Source organism: Phyllostomus discolor, chromosome 4 (assembly GCF_004126475.2).
Source record: "Phyllostomus discolor isolate MPI-MPIP mPhyDis1 chromosome 4, mPhyDis1.pri.v3, whole genome shotgun sequence".
Classification (NCBI taxonomy): domain Eukaryota; kingdom Metazoa; phylum Chordata; class Mammalia; order Chiroptera; family Phyllostomidae; genus Phyllostomus; species Phyllostomus discolor.
The window spans coordinates 41,979,081-42,000,510 of NC_040906.2; the positions used below are offsets into that span (position 1 = coordinate 41,979,081).

The window sequence follows — 21,430 nt, forward strand, 5'->3', positions numbered from 1 at the left end:
AAATACTCCTTTTTTTAATTACAGTTATTGGGATGACATTGGTTAATAAAATTACAGTTTCAGGAGTGCAATTCTATAATATATCATCTGTATACTGTACTGTGTGTTCATCATCCCAAGTCAAGTCTCTTTCCATCACCATTTACTCCCTCTTTACTCTCTTCTATCTCCCCCACTCTCCTTCCCCTCTGGTAATCACCATACTGTTGTCTGTATCTATGAGGGTAGTTTATTTTGGGGGGGAGGTGTCAAAAATACTCTTAAATAAATTTAGCTTTTACAACAAAGACATGCCTTTAACACACAAAAGATGAAAAAAGCATTTTGGTATAAAATCTGAAGCCAATATAACTTTTTTATGTTTTGTATTACCATTAAGATGGTACAATTTATTCATGCTACATCATGTAACAACCTTCAAGCAAGAAATTAAATGAAGGCGTAAATGAAATAACCATTGTGACCTTTAAAAAACACAAATCAAAATTAGGTCTCAAACAAATAAGAAATCTAATTTTTGCCCTGTCAACTACTCTGAAAAACATAATTACTTATACATAATCTAAAAGTATTTACATAAGTTTAGCATAATTGCCCCCCACCTGGTTAATGTTTAATTGCTCCACTGATTTTACTTCCTTTCAATCAGACTTCTGGTATCCACATGCTATGCTTTATAAGATGAAAATAAAGTATACCTAACAAACCACATCAAATGCCTGTCCCTTGGTAAATCACAACTCACTCTTCTAATATCAGACTAAAGTGAAGGGCAAAAGACCCTATCGCCCTTTATGAAAATGGCTTCAATTAAAGAACATACTCAATTACTTCAAAATAGGCTACTAGTCTAAATGAAAATAAAATAAAGAGTGCTAAATTTTAAACAGATACATGGCATATGAAACTTGGGAAAGAGGTTCCTTCTTACCATGAAACAAAGTAGCACAATATATAATAAAGAATTTGGCCTCAGCCCAAAGAGAGGTCAGACCTCTGTCGGGTTCCTGGGAGGTAACATCTAAACCCTAAGATTTGCCCAGCAAGAGAAGTGTTTTTGCTACTCATGAAGAGGGCTGCTCAATCAAGTGCACTAGTTCATGCTAACGACGTGACAAGTCTCACCAGAAAGACCATGTGATAAAGAATGGAGCTTTGAGCCACGTATCATCCCACCTCTGGGCACAAAAGGGGACTAGAGATGAGTTTAGCCACTTTATCAATGATTCAATCAGTCATATTTACATAATGAAACTCCAATAAACACTCTGGACACAGAGGCTCTGGCGAGCTTCCCTAGTTGGCAATATCCTGTGTAGAGCGCTGGAAACATAACAGCATGGAAGCTTTGTGTTTGGAACCCTCCCAGACTTTGCTTTATGCCTCTCTTTCTTTGGTTCTAATTTGTATCCTTTGTTACAATAAAACTGTAAACATATATATAGCAGTTTCAGTGGGTTCTGATTTTATAGCCAGTAGGTCTGAAAGTAAAGGTAGCCCTGGGTACCCCCAAACTTGCAGCTGTCATCTGAGGTCAGAGAAATCTTGGGGGTACTTTCCAGTATGACAAACTCATTGTATCCAAAAGCACAGTGAACAATGGATACAACATCATCCACTCAAACATGGTGAACTAAACATTTGTATTCATCTCTAATCCCTTCAACACCCAGTGACAGTCATTTTAGAAACGCCCCAGTTTTGGAGACCACAGGAACAATGAAAAGTGTGAAAGAGGATGCCGGCTAAAATCAAGGAAGATTAGTGGGCATAATAAAAAGTGAGATGGGCAGGTTCCTCCTCATCTTAGGCAGCCTGATGACTGTCACTAATCCACTCCACTCCCAAGAGACCAAGGACTTAATCTCTAAGGAAAAGGATAATCTAAATAGCTCAGGACTCCATGAGTCCAGTCGCAGTGTAAGGACAACTGTAAGGAGACTAAATTCTTCTTTGGGAAAATTAAAAAAAAAAGAGACCTACATATGCTGAAATCAGAGATTTTTCCCAACAAAAATATAGTTAACTACCTAATCTAATCCCCTTACAGTGAAGTCCAGTAAGAGACAAACAGCTTCTCTCTACAACTTTCCCTCTTCCTGTGAATGCTGATGTGCACACAAGCACTAATTCCAGGTAGTTCTTTAGTGACCATTCAATAAATATGCCTTCCCCAAGACAGAAGATGTGGAAAAAGGAAAAAATATTAATAACTAAAAGAAAACAGACAATATGAACAGGAATAAAAATCAACATTAATCTCACTGGTAAGATTCATATTTATGAAACAACAATAGGATGCTACATTTTTAAGTATGTTCAAAAATCAACAACAAAAAATTATTAAGAATTAAAATGGCAAAAAATTATTATAAAAATTGGAAACTGAAACTGAGGATAACTCTCAGAAAGCAGACTACATATATAAAAGACAATGTAAGGGAAGAAAAGTAGAAAATTAGAAAAATCTACAGTGTTCATAATTAGAAAGAATACCAGAAAGAAGGAACAAAGAAAACAGAGGGAGAGCAATTACCAAACAAATACAAGGAAGTTTCCCGGACTAAAGATAAGTGTCTCTAAAGGATCCATCAATTAATTCCTCAGCAAAACAAATGAAAAAGTTCCATAGCAAGGCACATTTCTTAAATTGAGACACTAACCATAAAGAAATCTTAAATTTTCAAAACCAAGCCACACACAGACTCAGGAATCAATGCCACAAATAACTGCCACAGAACACTAGAAGCCAGAAGACAATGGAATGCTGTCTCCAAAATTCTGATGTAAAATACTATACCTGGCCAAACTACCAATCCAGTGTAAAAACAGGAAAAAAGGAATTTCAGAAATGAGGTCTTTAATTTCACTTCCCATGCAAGCCTTCCCAGAAAACTAATCAAATATGTTTTCACCAAAATGAGGAACTAAACTAAGAAGAAAACATGTTATCTAAGATAAATAGCTCAACTCTAGAAACTTGCCAAGGCAAGTCTCAGCATGATAACTGTACACCATGCTGAAACAGGAAACAGCCAAGAGAGGCTAAGAGTGACATGTTCTGCTTAAAACAAACACAAAAAATGTGTTTGATAGTATGTTTGAACATTTATAAAAGGCAGATATGTATCATAGCAACAGACCATTTAAGATAAAGAGAGCAAATAACACATAGAAAATCAGACGAATGGGGGAAAAGACAATTATTAAAGAAAAATTAAAATTTTACAGAAAGGATAAATTATGATAGCTGGTTTAGCACTGACAGTGTTTTAGATGGTCATAAGAATATAAACACTAAAAAAGGAATAAAGTTTAATTTAATTATATTGAGATAATGTGGAGGAGATAAGATGTAAGATCTTCAATCACCTTAAATATAGCGATACTGAAAACTGAAAATCAAGAATTAGCAATATAATCACACATGGCTAACTGAGTAATGGCCCTCCAAGATGACTACATCCTAATCCCTGGAACCTTACCTTATATGGCAAAAGGGACTTTGCAGACATAACTAAAGATCTTGAGATGAAAAGATTATCCAGGGCTATTCAGGTGGACCCCACAATTCCTCACAATATGTGCACTAGGATCCTCACCAGAGAGACAGGGAGGGAGATTTTGCTACAGAGAAGTGATGTGATGATGGAAACAGATTGGACTGATACACTTACAGGTAGCCACTAGAGGCTGAAGAATTCTTCCTAGAGCCTCCAGAAGGAATCAGTCCCACCAACACCTTGACTTTAGCCCAGTGAAACTGATTTTGAACTTATGACCCCTAAACTTGAAGAGAATAAATCTGAGTCATTTTAAGCCACTAAATTTGTGATATATTGTTACAGTGGCAACAGGAAACTAAGACAGCATCTCATTTAGATGAACAGAAATAAATCCCAAAAGCAAATAGTTCTAAAGTCTCACTTAGTTCTGGAGGAATACAACTAAAGACTGCTACATTTCATTATATATAAATACTATTTGATTTTTAAAACTATCTTCATTTATTATTTTTACTAAAAAATAATGCCCCCCGCCCAAAACTAGAGACCATTCAACAGTACTATGACTAATATGGCATGACTCTAAAAAAATTTTGGTGACCATTTTTTTTAATTCTATTAAATATGTGATGGGCAAAAAATCATCCCCCAAAGATATCCATGTCCCAATAACCAGAAGCTGTGAACAAATTATATTCCATAGTAAGCAGGAATTAAGGATGCAGATAAAATTGACTGCTAACCTCACTTTAAGTAAGATTTTTCTGGACTAACCCAGTATATCTGACATAATCACAGGGGCCCTTAAATGGAGAAGGAAAACAGTGGCATAAGAAAGACTCAACTGGCCACAGCAAGCTTTAAAGATGGCAGGCAGACATGAGCCAAGGAATCCAGGCAGCTTCTAGAAGCTTTAAAAAAAATAAGATCTCCCCTAAGAGCCTCCAGAAAAGTACGCAGCCCTACCAATGCCTTGATTTTAGTCTATCAAGATCCATTTCAGACTTCAGACCTCCAGGTATTTTAAGATAATAAATCTGAATTGTATGAATACTAGTCTATTTGTTTCAGCAGCAGTAAGAAACTACTGTAATATAGAATAAGATTGTTTATTCCAATTATTATTAAAGAACTATACCACCCTGACCAGTGTGGCTCAGCTGGTTGGGCACCTTCTGCAAAGCTTCCCAGCAGGGCGTTTTTTTCTGGGTTGCGGGTTTGGTCCCCTAGTCAGGACACATACGAGAGGCAACCAATAGATGTTTCTCTGTCACATAAATGTTTCTATCCTCCCTTTCTCAATCCTTTCCCCCCTCTCTAAAATCTATAAATAAAATAAAATATTGAAAGAAGAAACAGAGAGACAGGAGAGGGAGGAAGGGAGGGAGGAAGAGCAAAAGAGTGAGCCATACCAACTTGGACACAAATATTCCTCTTTTCTTTTTGTCAGTAGGATATTATTGCCTCAAACCACTATACACATATATGTTTCCTGTGTCTACTATAATAAATTACCACAGACCGGGTGGTTTAAAACAACAGAAATTTATTCTCTCCCAGTTCTGGGGGTCAGAAGCCCAAACAAGTTTTCGGCAGGCCTGAGCACCCGCTGAAGGCACTAAGGGAGAATCCACTGCTTGTCTCTCCTAGCTTCTGGGACTGCTGGCGTGTTTTGGTGCTCAAACAGCTTGTGGCGACAACACTCCAATCTTTGCCTCTGTCTTCATATACCTTCTCCTCTGCATGTCTCTCTATTCTGTGTCAGTTTTCTCTCTGCTTCTCTCTAATAAGGACATTTATACTTGGATTTATGGACAACTAAGGTAATCACCAGGATTAACTTCCCCTCTATCTCCTCAACCGTCTAAACTCTCCTTAGAGAGCTTCTCCTCTCAAGATCCTTTAACTTAGCCTCATGTTCTTGCTACAAAGTAATATTCATAGATTCTGGGTATTAGGATGTGGATGTCTAATTTGGGGACAACCAGTCAACTAACTAACAACTTAGACATATCAATGTATTTAGTCATCAAACATTTACTGAGGTCCATTTACACCCAGCTCTGTGATGGGTAAATAATAAAGATACAGAAGGAATCTGTCCTGAAGCACCTCATAACCAGGTAATGCAGAAAGGTAAGAGGTGAGCAGTGAGAGCTTTTTAGGGGCAAATACAAGGACCAGAAAAAGAGGTTCCAGGGAAAGGTCCCCCAGACAAAGTAGTCCTTCCCCTTCCAGCAACACTATCAGAACTCTGAGCTACTAGAATCAACAAAAGCCAGTGAAAAGTGCTACAGTCTATTTTCTACATTTAGTCTATTAACAACATGCTAACACAAATAAGGATTCTAATTCAGTAGCTATAAGTGGTTTGCCTCTTGATAAAATAGCTGATAGGTACCTGAAAGAGAATCTCAAGAATTAACATTTAGAAGAAAATTAAAAGCAGAGGAATATTTAAATAGTAGCAGCAGAAAACTGACAGGGGAGGCAGGGAAAGACAGAGTAAACATGTTCAACATTCTCTATCAGGGCAATAATGTACCATGGCTGAAAAGAGTTTCTGAAATTCTTTAATCCAAACTTCCCACTTTGTCCTATGACCAAGGTTTTCCTGCACCAAATAAGACTCTAAAAGAGATGTTAACATCAATTATAAAATTTAAAAACCTCCTTACTAAACACAAAGACCTAAGCATAAAAGACCACGTGCCATTAAATCCCATGACCGTCCGTGACAGCTCTATATACATTTACCAATCTCAGAAAAGTTAAAATTTACAAATTACACAGAAATTTTCATTTAACACTAAATATAGGAGCTAAAAAAATAGCTATAACAGAAAAGTCTACATTTTCCCTTAATTTTCCCAAGTCAACTCTTTTTCTCATTTCTTGCTTATTATTGGCCATGCATGGTAGGTCTTCACAACCATCACATCCTCTCAAAAATACTCTTTTTCACTTATGCCTCATTAATTCCTACACGTAAATTCCTTAAACTCAAAGTAGAAGCAGCAGTGGCTCCCAGTGGCCAATTTATGATTGGTGTATTTTCCTACTGCAGATCTTTGTTATTTTCACATTTGATTTCAAAAAGTGTAAGAACCTCATGGACGTTACAGTATTACACAAAAATAAATTAACAAAATGACATTTAATTAACTTTAATCCTCGACACCAATAAGAATATTATAATGCATGCTTTTCAGACAATTGAGAGATCTTTTAAAGTATAAAATACATTATGCTTTTGCATTCTTCAACGTCCCTAGGATCACTCACTGTTTATTAAACAAGTAAACTGTCACTGTTGTAACAAATAGTCCTATAACAAAGCACTGTCATCTACCTATTTGTCTAATCAGATTAAGATTGTTAAAATCTGAACTAATTCCCCTAGAACATTCCACCTCAGGTATGTAAGAATGAGACTGAGGTGACATCCTAGATTTTTCACCATGACATACAGGGTGGGGAAGAGTAGGTTCACAGTTGTGAGTACATGAAACACAGACTTTGTTCTTATATTATTAATTTTTATTTTATTATTTTCCATACAAACAACTGAAAACGTACTTTTGCCCCCAAGTGCAGGTGGTAGACAGAAATCTAAAGATATCAGCCCCAAGTTTCTGTCCCCTGATTAGATTAATTGATAATTCAAATACTCAAGAACGTATTGCTGTAAAGGGACTTTGTAGATAGTATTAAAGCTACTAACCAGCTAATCTTAAAATAAAAAATTATCTCGGATTGCAGGTCTCTTCCACTTTCACATGTCTGCTATATGCCATTTTGCTTTTATAAAAAGACCCTACGAAAATAGAGTTCAGCACTTTTGCAGCATGCTCCATGAGCAGCAGCGAGAGTTGCACCACCAAACTCCCGCACTGGGAACAACACTCAGCATCTCAGCATCAAGCTGTCATAGCTTTGGACTGTGTCTGTGAGCATCTGTGCTTTATCCAGACTTATTCTGTGCATCCATTAGCAAGAAGTGCCTTGAGATACACAATTGCTTCTTTGCTTTAGGACATTTCTACATCCCAAAGGTTTCATAGGAATACTCTTCTTGGGGGCAGGGAGGCGGGGCAGGGGGACCACGGGGCAGGTTAGGGTTAGGGTCAGGGTCCAATGTAATCAAATGAGCCCTTAGCAGCAGCTGGCGGAAAAGTCAAGCCAGTGATTCAACAATAGGGGTCACAGAGATTCAAAGCATACAAAAGAACTTATCTGCCATTTACTACCTTTAAAGATAGAAGGGGAGCCACAAGCTAAGACATAAGAGCAGGCTCTAAAAGCTGAGAAAAACCTCCAGGCAATAGCCTGCAAAAAAAGAGAGCTACAACCTCATGGAACTGAATTCAGCCAACACTCTGAATGAGTTTGGAAGCAGTACATCCCCAAAGCTTCCAGAAAGGAACACCAGCCCTGGTGACACCCAAGCTCTAAAGAAAGAACCAAGTTGTGCCCAGACATCTGACCTATAGAAACATAATAATAATAAATGTGTGTTGTTTTAAGCCACTAAAGTTTGTGGTAGTTTCCTACAGCAGCAACTTAATAGTATAGATTTTGGTGCAAGAGGGGTGCAGCTGTAACGAATAACTAAAAATGCAGAAGTGGCTTTGGAATCGAGCAGTGAGTGGGGGGCTGAAGAAATTAGAGGAGCATGCCCTGGCTGGTGTGGCTCAGCGGACTGAGCACCAGCCTGTGAACCAAAAGGCCTCCTCCACTTTGATCCCCAGTCAGGGCACTGGCCTGCATTGCAGGCCAGGTCCCTGATTGGGAGCGTGAGACAGGCAACCAACTGGTGTTTCTCTGGCACAACGTTTCCTCCCCTCTCTTTCTTCCTCCCTTCCCCTCTCTCTGAAAATAAATAAATAAAATCTTTTTTAAAAAATTAGAGAAGCAAGAGAAAAACAGCGTAAATAGCTTGAACAGACTGGAAGTAGGAATGTAGATGTTAAAGACACTGCCAGGGAGGATTCAGAGGCTACTTTAAGAAATCTGGATCTGGAGGATGAAAAGATCTACCTTGTTATTGGATCCTGCTTTTGTTATACACTCTGACAATCTCTACCTTTCACTGGAGTGGTTATTCCATTTTGTTTTATATTGTTGATTTTGGTTCATTTTAAATCTACTACCTTGCTATTGTTTCTTCTGTTTCACCTTTTTGTTGTTACCTCTCTTCCTCTACTTTCTGTCTGAGCCCCCGCCACCCGTCACCTGGCTTAGCACAGAGCCTCCTATCTGGCTTCCTCTGCTTCCACCCCTGCCCCTAAATCTCTTTTCCCCATAGCAACAGTCTCATTCTACCTATTTTCCACCTGTTCTTGGTAAAAGCCAGTTGTTACTGTGACCTACAAGGCCCTGTGAGATAGGACCCCATTACCTCTCAGACCTCATTTCCTACTGTCCTTTCCCTCACTCACTCCATTTCATATTTGCCTCCTTACTCTTTTTGGAACACCCTAGACACACTTCCACCTAAGGGCCTTTATAACTGCTATTTTCTCTGTCTACACTTTCCCTACCTCCCTTCCTTAGTTCAGGTTTTTGATCAAGTGTTACTTTCCCACTAACTGCCCCAAATGTCCACATCATTACCCATGGAACCTAGGAATGTATTACATTACATGGCAAAGGAGAATTAGGTTGCAGATGGAATTAAGGCTGCTAATCAGTGTCCTTAAAATGGGGAGATTATCCTTGATTATCCAGAAGGGCTCAATGTATTCACAATGATCCTTAAAAAAAAGAGGGAGATGTGACTACAGAAGAAGGATCAGAGAGATGCAAAGTTGCTGGCTTTGAAGACGGAGGAAGAGGACCACAAGCAGAGAAATGTGGGCAGCCTCTACAACATGGAAAAGTCAAGAAAACAGACTCCTCCCTAGAGCCTCCATAAATTAACACAGCCTTATGAATGCCTTAATTTTAGCCATTCAGACCCATTTTAGACTTCTCACCTCCAGGAATGTAAAACAATTCATCTGTCTTATTTAAGCCACTTTTAAGTTTGTGGTAATTTTTTATGACAATAGAAAATTAATTCACCTCCCTATTAAAAACTGAAAGCCCTCACACCCGATACTCCTTTACAGATTAATTTTCCTCCATAAAATAGATTACCTTCCAACAAATTTTATAATTTACTTACTTTATTTATAAATGTAAATTCTGTAAATAAATGTAAGCTCCATAAAGGCAAAGGTTATCTATTTTGTTCAGTTTCTCAGAGTCTGGTACATGATCATGTGCTCAATTACTGGCTGACTGAACACCTGACACATTATAAATATATGAATATGTAAGAAAAGTGCTGCTAATGATGATGCTCATGTGATAAAAATACCATTAATCTTAAAAAAAAACTAGGTATAATCAGCAGCTGTTTAAAGCCAATGACAGATTTATAGCTATGCATTAATGTCTCTCAAAATACCTTTTATTATTCACTATGTATTCCTCTTCTTCCTAATTGTAACAGCTTTTTTATTACAGTTTTTAATAACACAGAAGATACTATTAGGTACATATTTTTAAATTATCAATCTTTTGAACAGAATTCACATCTTATATTTAAATTCAGAAAAGAATAAATATACAAAGTGTTTCTTTTATAAAATTACTTATATTTGAACAAGTCTCCAAGTGTGAAATATAAAAGAAAACAATTTGGCAATTATTAACAAAGGTCTTATATTACCATCATTCAAAAAGCAGAGAGCAGTCTCTGCTGTTCAAGGGCACTGCTTACCTGTCCCAGGAGTCGCTGTCATAACTCCAACTAGAGGACTCTGCATTACTGACATGTTTAGCTACATAAAAACAGAAGAAAGTGTTAAGGTAAAAATGTAAAGTTCTAACCATAACATATACACAGTAAGTGTTGAAAGGCTTCATTCAACAGACAACTGAGTATCTACCAGGTACTAGAGATGCCTACAATTAGCTCACAAAGAGTACTCTCTAACTTTTTTTTTAAGTTGAGCAGTAGCAATCTAAAATATCCTAGACCCTTATCATAGTATTTGTTTAAAATAAGTAAAATCACATTAGGTGAAAAAGCATTACCTTTAGTAGAAAGTAACAATGCCATTTGGTTTTAGTTCCTAAGGTACAGAAATAACACACGTAATGGTGATACTTCAAATCACCAAGCTCACACAGAAAAACAAAAAGATGGCAGGATTTTATTTTTAAATAAACTCTTACAAATTATGAAATACTATAGTTTCAAATCAGTCTACACAATGAAAGACAGGATACCTCTGCCTCTACTGGTAGAAAGTCACAAAGAAGGAAAATTATCAATACCAGTTCCTTTAAATGCGAGAAAATTAAAGATTAAAGTAGCTAAAAGTCCTTCTATAGCCCTGGCTGGTGTGGCTCAGTGGATTGAGCGCCAGCCTGTGAACCAAAGGGTTTCAGGTTTGATTCCCAGTCTAGGGTGTATGCCTGGGTTGCAGGCCAGGTCCCCAGTTGGGGGCGCACAAGAGGCAACCATACATTAATGTTTCTCCCTCCTTTCCCCTCTCTAAAAATAAATAAATAAAATCTTTAAAAAAAAGAGTCCTCCTGTCCCGAATGGTGTCGCTCAGTGGATTGAGTGCTGACCTGTGAACCAAAGGGTCACTGGTTCAATTCCCAGTCTGGGCACATGCCTGGGTTGCGGGCCAGTTTCCCCAGTGTGGGGCGTGCAAGAGGCAACTAAACATAGATGTTTCTCTCCCTCTGTTTCTCCCTCCCTTCCTCTCTATCTAAAAATATTTTTTTTAAAAAGTCCTTCTATAAACAAAGATAAAAATATCAAATCAAGAATTAGAAGAGTCTCTAGAAGTAGATATATATAATTTTTAAAACAAAATATGATTAAACTAAGGAAATCTAAATTTTGGCTATTATCTAGCAACCAGAACCAAATGCAGAAAGAATGTTAGGGAAGATACAAAATGTACTGTTCAATTCTTAATGCCAGCTTCTTTTGTAATTAGAGAGAGGATGAGCAAAGTCTCAGGGAGCAAAACCAATTCAGGTTTTGATCTAATAATAATATTCTTACCAACCTTCAGTCAAAAACATTCTCTACAAATTATTACACTTAAGACTCTTAAACATTTTGAACATAGCAATTACTATAACTACCTTTCTTCTCATGTAATATCAGTGGAGTAACGAAAACATAAATTTATAAGCCAGTGGTTCTCATACCAAACTGAACGTCAGATTTACTTACCAACCTTTAGAAAAATATCCCGAAACAGAATATTCTGGACCTGTTACGTCTAGATCACCACTGTCCAAATATTAACACAAGCCATGCAAGCAATTTTAAATTTTATAGTAGACAAGTATATCTCAAGTATAGGACTAGCCATATTTTAAGTGTCAAGAGCTGCACTTGGCTAGTGGCTACTATAATCGACAGGTGGGCAAGTCTAGAAGTGCTGGAGAGAGAAGGTAATTGTTTAACACAATGAATTAATTTTGTTTTGCTTGACAAGTAGGCCTAATATGCCAGGAATATAAAACCTATAGTCAAAATTTACTGAAGTATGCATTTTATTAAACTTTCCAACAACTATGCTATATTTGATTTAGGGAAAGTCATAAAACAGTTCTCCAAACTAAACAGCAGAAATGTCTTTTTTTTTTTTTTTGTAAGTTTTTTTATTTTTTATTTTTTTTTTTTTTTTTTTTTTTTTTTTTTTTTTTTGAGAGGGAAGGGAGGGAGGGAGGGGGGAAAGAGAGAGAGAGAGAGAGAGAAAGAGAGAGAGAGAGAGAGACATCAATGTGCAGTTGCTGGGGGTTATGGCCTGCAACCCAGGAATGTACCCTGGCTGGGAATCGAACCTGGGACACTTTGGTTCCCAGCCCGCGCTCAATCCACTGAGCTATGCCAGCCAGGGCTATCAGAAATGTCTTTATACAAACAATGTATCAGTTAAATTGACACACTTTGTTTATATGTCCTACCAAGCATAATAATGACAGGAAAGAACATGACTATAAAAGCTACTAAAAGCTACTAAACTTCCCGTTTAAAAGAAAAATCCATACTACCTTTGAAGTGATAGTGAAGGGTTACCGCAACAGTATTAGCACAGCGTGCTATTATAAACACTGGCTCTAGAGTTAAGCCTGCCTAGGTTGAAAGCCTGGCTCTGCCAGACTAGCTGCCTTACCCCTGACTAGTTACTAAAACTGTAAGATCAGTACCTGTGCACCACAGGTACTTCCTAATACCAGACACTTTCCTGTAACAATCAGTCCCATCAAAACAGAGATCTCTACGCCATGAGAACACCTACACCAACCAAAGCTTAACATCACCATCAGAACACTACACAAAGAACACACTAAACTAGGGATTTTCAACCTTTTTTATCCCATGGCACACATGAACTAATTACCAAAATTCTGCACCACACCAAAAGATATATTTTTGCCAACCTGACAAAAAATGGGTATAATTTTGATTGACTTACCAAAAAATCATAACAATAGTAATTACCTACCTTTTTGCTCCAAAGTGACTTTTTTAAAAAATCAGGTGCCTATCAGACAGAACCTTAATATGCAACGTGACCAAAAATATGCAATTCTATTATATGACCACTATATTTATATATCTATTGAGGAAGGGCATTGAAAGGGCATTCACACCAAATGGCTATTGTTATGTTGGCTACTGTCTTTTTTTATTTGACATTCTAAGGGAAAGGAGATCAGTGCCCTGACCAAATAGTCAGGTATTATACATCTTAAAAGTTCTTGCAGCACACTAGTGTGCCATAACACAACAGTAAAAAATTGCTGTGCTAAAGCATCAGCTCAGAACTATGTGGGAGGCAGTGTTTTTAGTAAAATAAGCAAATAATGAACATAGCTCTAAAAGGATAATGGCTGTATATTAATAAAATAATTCCTAAAACAAAGATCTCAAATCATTACAAAGTGCCCTAAATCTGGATAAAATCCTGAATCTTCATTTGTTCTTTCATAGAATTATGTATAAATAAATACTGAACTTTTTAAAGAACTGGAATGACTTAAACCATAAGCATTTCTACATGTATTTGAAGTACGCTGAGGGCATGGACGGGTGACTATGACATATGTATTAAAACCACAGAAGTACCTACATGAGAAAATAATCTGGAATTCTATTATTTTTTTTGAAATGCCTTTTTTAAAAGATTTTATTTGTTTATTTTTAGAAAGAGAGGAAGGGAGAGAGAAAGAGAGGGAGGGAAACCTCCATGTGCAAGAGAAACATTGATCAGTGCCTCTCACATGTCCCCAACCAGGATGGAGGGGCAGGGGGGTTGGGTGGGTCTGGCCGGCAGCCCAGGTATGGGCCCTGACCAGGAATTGAATCAGCTACCTTTCAGTTTATGGGATAATGCCCAACCCACTGAGCCACACCAGTCAGCACTGTAGTTTTGTTACATTTTAATGTATATTTCATGATAAGCACAATTTAAGTATATTCTATGATAAATGTCCTTAATGCTTATTCTGTGCAATAAAATTATACTACAACAGACCTTGGAGAAACATTTCAAAGTACTGACTGTCACTGTATAGCCACATAAAAACCTTAAAATTATTCATTGTGGATCATGAGTGCAGGTATGTGTATCACCTGTCTTCTTGAAGTTAAAGGTGTTGATCCAAGTCCTGGGCTGGAAATGTCATCATATATACTTCTAACTGGTGGAGCTCCACTTTTATCTTTATGAGCTGGTACGACTGGTTGCGGTGGTGACCCACCTACAATGTACAAAACATACAGTCAGGTGAGAAAACAAAGAAATCTTCCTTCTTTTTAATAGAATTTTTCTCAAATAATCATACTGGTGTTATTATTTAACTTTGTTCTCCTGACCACAATCCTATGACTTGAGAATGATTTCCATTTAACAAATGAGGAAACCAAGAGACAGGGAGTTGCTTCACAGAAATTGCTAGAAAGCAAGATTTTTTTTTAAATTTATATTCGTAAAATATTGACTTAAACTCATCTCCTCGTGCTTCTGAAACTTTAATACACATGACAGTTACCAAAGAATCTTGTTCAAATTCAGATTCTGATTCACAGCATGTAGAGTAAAACCTGAGATTATGAACTTCGAACAAGCTCCCAGTGATGCCAATGCTGGTGATCCACAGACTGCACTTTGAATAAAAGATCCAGCGTAAGTAAATAGAAAGTTTAGTTTATAGTAAACACATGTAACGTTTGCTTTCTCTACACAATGCTTAGCATTTCAACACAACCCTTAATTCTCTCTCTCATTTGAAAGTAAGTATTAAACAGCTCCAGTCTGTACATACTTGAATAAATATAATCCCATAATGTGGCATTTGTCAAAATTAAACAGATCCTATAGTGTTTCTCATAGTAAAAACAGATTTAAGTACATAAGTTATTTAAAAAAACAATTTTTAGGGACATAAAGATGTCTATAAATCAGAGAATTAGCAATGTCTTAGAAGTGAAGCAGCCCCTGCCCTCCATGACACTAAGGTCTGAGCCTAGACAGTACAGCACAAGCATAGAGCAAGCAGACTGCAAAACAGGACTAACCTGGGCTTTGACCTGCTTCTCTGTCACTTAGTAACCTGTGAGTTTCAGCAATTTCTTTATTGCATTTAGCCTCAGTCTCCTCTTTTGAAAACCTGGGATAACTACTATATACTGCTCAAGATTGAAGAAAGAATAAAAATAACAAAATGCTTAGCATATTTCCTGGCTCATAAGTATTCAATAAGTGATAGCTACAATAACAACATATTTGAAATATATACAAAACAAAAATATATCCAGAATAGTATCTTTAAGTGAATTACTTCAAATATAATTTATAATTCCTCCTAACCAATTTATATATATATAAAACCACTTTAAATCAAATCATAGGTTAAAAACAAAGAAGAGTTTACCTTTAAACATCTACTAAAAGGATACTAGCTCAAATTTGGAATTCAATCATTTTTGCAGGTAAGTCTCACTACTCATAGTCAAAACTTCAAAGTTATCTTTTAAAATGTTTTTTTGCTAAAAGGGATCCTGTAAAAGATATATGTTGTATTTAAGTAACAACATTTTGTGCTGAGGCTTGCATAGCCTACGTAAAAGTCTTCCCCATAGTTGGTGAAGTCCTTTCACTAAACATACTACAAGTGAGAACCTTAATTAACTCTGCCTAGAGGTAGAATCCATATTTACAAATTTTCAAATTACCCTTCTTTTGACTGTGTTCTATTATTATCTTCAAGATGAATTAAACTCAGTTGAAATTAATGACCATATCGCTCCCCCATACACACTGGCATTTTAGATTGGATGAAATGTAGTATGCATACTTTTCAATAAGTGGTTCTTAGAATGATAATATGGTAGTACCCCCCTACTCTGAGATTTTTTTGATACCTGCCATTTCAGTTACCTGTAGTCTGAAAATATTAAATGAAAAATTCTAAAACTAAGGAATTCATAAGTTTTAAATTGCTGCCTGAGTAGTATGATAAAATCTCACATCATCCAGTCTGGAACATGAATCGTCCCTTTGTCCAGTGTATCCAAGCAGTACATGCAGTACGGTAAGATATTTTAAGAAAGAGACCACATCTACATAATGGTATCATAGTATATTATTATAATTATTCTATTTTATTGTTAATGTCAATCTCTTCTTGTACCCAATTTATAAACTTTATCACCAGATGTGAGCATAGGAAAAAACATAGTGTACAAATAAAGCGTGATATTATCAGCAGTTTCAGGCATCCACTGGGGTCTCGGAACTTTCCCTCTGCTGATAAAAGTGGGGACTGCTGTAGCTTATACCGTTTACACCTCTATTCTAAGAATCGTATGGTAAAAAAAAATAGAGCCACTACTTAATTTTTTAAATTACCATATTTTGCTGTGTATAATACACACCTGTTTTTGGCCCAAACTTTCAGGAAAAAAAATCTTTCGTTTTAATTTTGTAATTCAAGTTTTTATTTACTTATATTCAGAAACAAAACCAATTATCATATTCTAAGGTATTATTTGTATAGGAATATTGTTATTGCTTTCTAGAGTTACACCTTTAACACATAAGCATAAATAAAAGAATTGTAAACATTTATATAGCTACAGAATTGGTACTACCCTTGTATAATGCACATCCTTATTTTTCCCTCAAAAGTTTAGGCAAAAAAGTGTGCATTATACATGGCAACATACAGTAATGAATGGGGTAGGAAGAGTGCATGCTGAACCATTACCCTTTTTAAAATGACATTACTATGAAACTATTTTAGGCAATTTACCTACCTGCAAGTAAAGGTGATCTCATTTCCATTACTCCCACTGAAGGGCCACTAATTGATCGAGGTTGTGGAGTCACTGGAGCTGGCAAATCCCCCATTAAAAATCCAGGTAAGAACTGGGCATTAACCCCTGGTTTTGGAGATGTGGGAGAACCTAGCATCATTGGTTCAGATCCTAAATGAATCAGAAATAAAATATGGACTTTAATTTTATAATATCTAACAAAATGATATAAGAATCTAGAATTTTGAAAATCTAATCAATACTATTAAATACTACAGAACCATAGTTAAATTTATTTTTTAAAAACCAACACAAATTATTTCTAGAGAAACAAGTATTTTGTATTAACAATATTAATCCTTGACAACTATTCTGTTAATATTTCACAGGTTTAAGAATCAACATGTTTTTAAATTTAAGAATTTTAGTTTATAATATTTTAAAAATTCCTAATATATACAGGAAAACTTTCCATTTCTGGTCAGCTATGCAACAACCAAAAACAAGAACAGCGTGCACAAGTTACTTATTTACACAAAGTCTTAACATATCAAACTCAATGAGTTTAGCTTGCTATATGTCCCATTTTTTTTCCTCACACACAAAAAACCATAAATCATGTTGGCCATAAAAGTGTAATCACACACACATTAGAGCACATATGAAATAACAGTAATGAGTGGCAAAAAACATCTAAAATGTTTGGAAAGTTTATTTCTTGGATCTTTTTTAAATTAATCATTTTCAAATTAGGAGTAATCAATAAGTCTCCCTGATATAAAACCAATTTCAAAAAAGAACATAGATACTTCATAATCATCAATTCAAAATTAACCTTCACAATTTACTTGGAGATTTATTCCTATCATGAAGATAAGGAAGTTATAACTTAGACTCTAACTTCAGAGCATAAATAACACAGTAAGAAAAACATGGGCTCTGGAGTGAGAGACCTAGGTTTAAGTCTCTCAGCAAAATGGGAATAATCGTATCACCCACTCACAGAGCTTTGATTAAAATTATAGCAAGTAAAGCACTTGACCCAGTGCCTAAAATGCTGTAAATGTTCAGCAAACATTAGTTATTATAACAATATCTTATAATACTTATAATATAAATATACTTATAATACTTATAGTATAAGATACTATAACAGTATCTTATAATAGCCAAAACTGAGTGACAAATGTATAAGTGAAGAATCTGCAATTTCTGCTTCTGAAAATTTAATTTTTAACAATGTGACTAGCCTAAATGTGATTTATGGAACTCAGAAACATCAACGTTTCTTATGTTATTTATATGATCTTCATTAACTATCACTTAATTTCTAAACGGTCTCAAAAATTTATTTCCTACTCTCCAAAAGCTGTTGGTCATTTATGCTTCCTCTTATAACTTGTTATAGTTATAATTAAATATTAACAATGCAAGTATATAAAAGAAGAAAAGGCAAAGCAATTCAAGAAAAAGATAAAGCAAATACTGAAATAGGGAAGAACTATAATTACATTGTAATTAAAGTGATAGTTACTATGTTACTATGAAACTATTACATATTTCCAAAGAACAAACACTAAAATCAATCCAAAAGCATTTTCTGAACAAATATTAAAAACCCACAGTAATAAATACAAAGTTTTAGGAACCACTAACTGCCTTCACTCTACCATCCCCCAAAAGAAAAAAAATATGGCGATTGTAAAAGTCAAAAAAAGTTCTTATACATCTGGATATATACTGTGATACAGTAGAAAGCACCAGAGGGAGGGCACAAAAAACTCTTATCAGATTGTCACTAACCCCCCATCAGGCTAAATTTTGCTTAAAGAGAGAGCTATCTCGCTGCACCAATGGATCCCGCAAGTCTTCAATTCCCTATCACAGTCTGTACTGTTAAAGTAGTGTGTCTTCTTACCTAGCACTGACTGTTGAAGTAACACCTACTTTTAAAATACCACTAGGTGCTGGGAAAATGTTTATTCTCTGCAATATGTGGACTTGAACACTTACTACTAGCTAATGTCAGATTTCTGATTAGGCAGTAAACAGAGGTTTAGACACATTAACCCCAATAAATATGCACTCCAATTTTTTTAGTAGAAAATTGATCTCTAAAATACCTAGACCAGTATCTGTATGTAAATTTAAATGTAGCAGAGTATCTACACTGACATTATGCATTTAGTTTATGACTAATACTAAAACAATTCACATTGCTCTACTCTCAAAAGAAACTTATTTTGTACAAAACATGTAAATCGTTACTCTTCCGATCTTAAAAAAAATAGGGAAAAAAACCCTCATTCTACACATAAATATCACGGTCACTCTGTTTTCCAAACTCAGAATATGTTGACCTAATTTCCAACTAAGTCTCTTATAATAGACGGTTAATTTAAAAATGTTGACAGTTCTCAGAAATCCCAAAACTCAGCAGACAAAAAGGAAATCCTGTTAACTTTCTGGATTTTTTCAACGTCACAATTCAGCAATGGGAATGAACTTTTAAGTATTCATTATGTGACTGACTTAAGAAATACCTACAATACTTGGTCACCTTCCCAAGATTAAGGCAAGGAATATGGTGCGAACTCCTGGTTTCCTATTAAGGCCAATATCTAGATGGCTTTCATCATCTGGCTAAAGTGTCGCACGATGCAAGCTTCCATTAATAACTGATTCCTTTGCCAAAGGCCAAAAGAGGGGAAAAAACAAACAAACAGGAACTACAAGCCCAGATGACTCAACAGCCGAGGTCCGTGGCCACTCTCCGGGGCACCGCCCACCCACGTGTAAGCCACCAGGTCCCTTCCCACCTACAATCCCCGGATCCCGACACCCGGATCCAGTTTAGAGCTCTGGAGGTCTCAGGTATCCGCAGGTTTGGCGGGCTCGCGTGCAGGGACACAAAACGGCGCAGCCCACATACGACAGCCCTTTCCTCACCGGTCCCTCCAGGGACCGCAGCTTCCCGGAGTCGCCCAGGCTGCCAAATGACTAGAACCGAGCGCCGTCTAGGGACTTGGGGACGATCCAAGGACTCCCCCTGCGCCAATGAAATTAGCAAACGAGAAGGTCAGGACCACTACCCGTCGGCTTTGCCCGCCTGCAGGCCTATGGCACCGATCGCACTGCCAGCGAGGAAAAGCAGTGTTTCACTCACCCAGCGAGGGCACCTGAGGTTCCACAGCAAAGGCTGCCATCGCGGCGCCAACTATATTTCGCTGCGGACCCTCCCGATTTTCAAAAATGGCGGAAACACTCCCCACGGGTCAGAGCGCGCTACTTAAAGGATTTGCGTAACTTCCGGATATGCGCCGCACTGAGCTGTGGACGCCGGGGCCGCCATTTTGGAGTGGGCAAGGGCTTTTGCGCAGACTCAGTGTCTTCCGGAAAGACTTCAATGTAATTGTGACGAAATCGTTATTTCTCGAAATCCTCTGCTCACTGTGTGAGCGTCCTGATTTTTTGGTACTTGAATTTCACAGGTGTACTGTTCGTTTTATTCAAAATTTCATTATCTACCGTGAGTGTACCCATTGGTCTGTCACCCGTCAGCTTTCCCAAGCACCATCTCCAGAAAGTTGGCCAAGAGCAAAACTTGGTGCTGCTTTTCAGTGTCGATTTATGGGCTTAGTGCGTGAAGCTGCATTCTTGCTGCATATTTTTTGTCATTTCTATGCCATTTTTAAAAAAAAAATGTGTTGTGTGGGAACAATTTTACAATGTATGCTTTAATACATTAAAGCATAATTCATGCTTGCTGGTTTTTACATGTCAATACGTACAAAAGATAGTGAATAATGGAAGCAAAGAGTAAATAAACACCTGTGAACCCGCCACATCGCAGCACCCTCTTTGTGCCGTCAGGACTGTCCTCCCCCAACTTTCTGCTTTTCTTGAGAGCGTATTCAAATATAGCCTATATATGTGTGCAAAAAGAAAGTTGTTTAGTTTTTCTCTCTATATAAAAGTGATGTGCTACATTTATATATATTCTAGAATGTTCTCTAGTCCGTGCCAAACTAATTATCCTCAAAATACTTACCCATCCTTCCTGTTTCCTCTGGGGTTTCCTGAAATTCCAAATCCAGCAAGAATTTTGTAATTTGAGTGAGGCAATTACAATGACATAATTAAATGGAATGTCTCCTGAGATCGAAATTTAAAATCACTGAGATAAATTGACTCTTTTTTACAGATGTATGGGTTGGACTGTGTCCCCCAAAATGATGTGTTTAAGTCCTAACCCTCAGTGCGTTTGACTGTGACCTTATTTAGAAACAGGTACCTTACAGATGTAATCAAGTTCAGATGAGGTCGTCGTACTGAATTACCTCAAAGGGTTAAACCACCACAGATCTTTCACAATTCTGGACGCCGGCAACCTAAGTTTTATGGGGCTGACATCAAGGTGTCAGGAAGACTGGTTTCTTCTGGAGACTCCAGAAGAGAATCTGATTCCCTCCTTTTCGAATTTTTGAAGACTAAATTATATCCCTGGTCTCAAAGGCTCCACCCTCCCCCTTCAAAGCCAGATGCATGACATCTTCTACCTCTCTGACACTGCTGCTCT

General features: G+C 36.8%; 1 protein-coding gene across 2 annotated transcripts in view; it reads right to left on the reverse strand.

Annotated features, from left to right (window-relative positions):
- Window positions 1-20,140, reverse strand: part of NUP35 (nucleoporin 35) — a 38,331-nt gene extending 18,191 nt beyond the window's left edge. For both annotated transcript variants that reach the window (XM_028509980.2, XM_036023212.1), the window contains exons 1-4: window positions 20,018-20,140; window positions 16,852-17,022; window positions 14,167-14,294; window positions 10,276-10,336 (exon numbers count right to left, since the gene is read on the reverse strand). In XM_028509980.2, coding sequence (XP_028365781.1) covers window positions 10,276-10,336; window positions 14,167-14,294; window positions 16,852-17,022; window positions 20,018-20,057 — 400 coding nt within the window. In that variant the 5' untranslated portion in view covers window positions 20,058-20,140. The remainder of the gene's footprint in view (window positions 1-10,275; window positions 10,337-14,166; window positions 14,295-16,851; window positions 17,023-20,017) is intronic.
- Window positions 20,141-21,430: the final 1,290 nt, after the last annotated feature.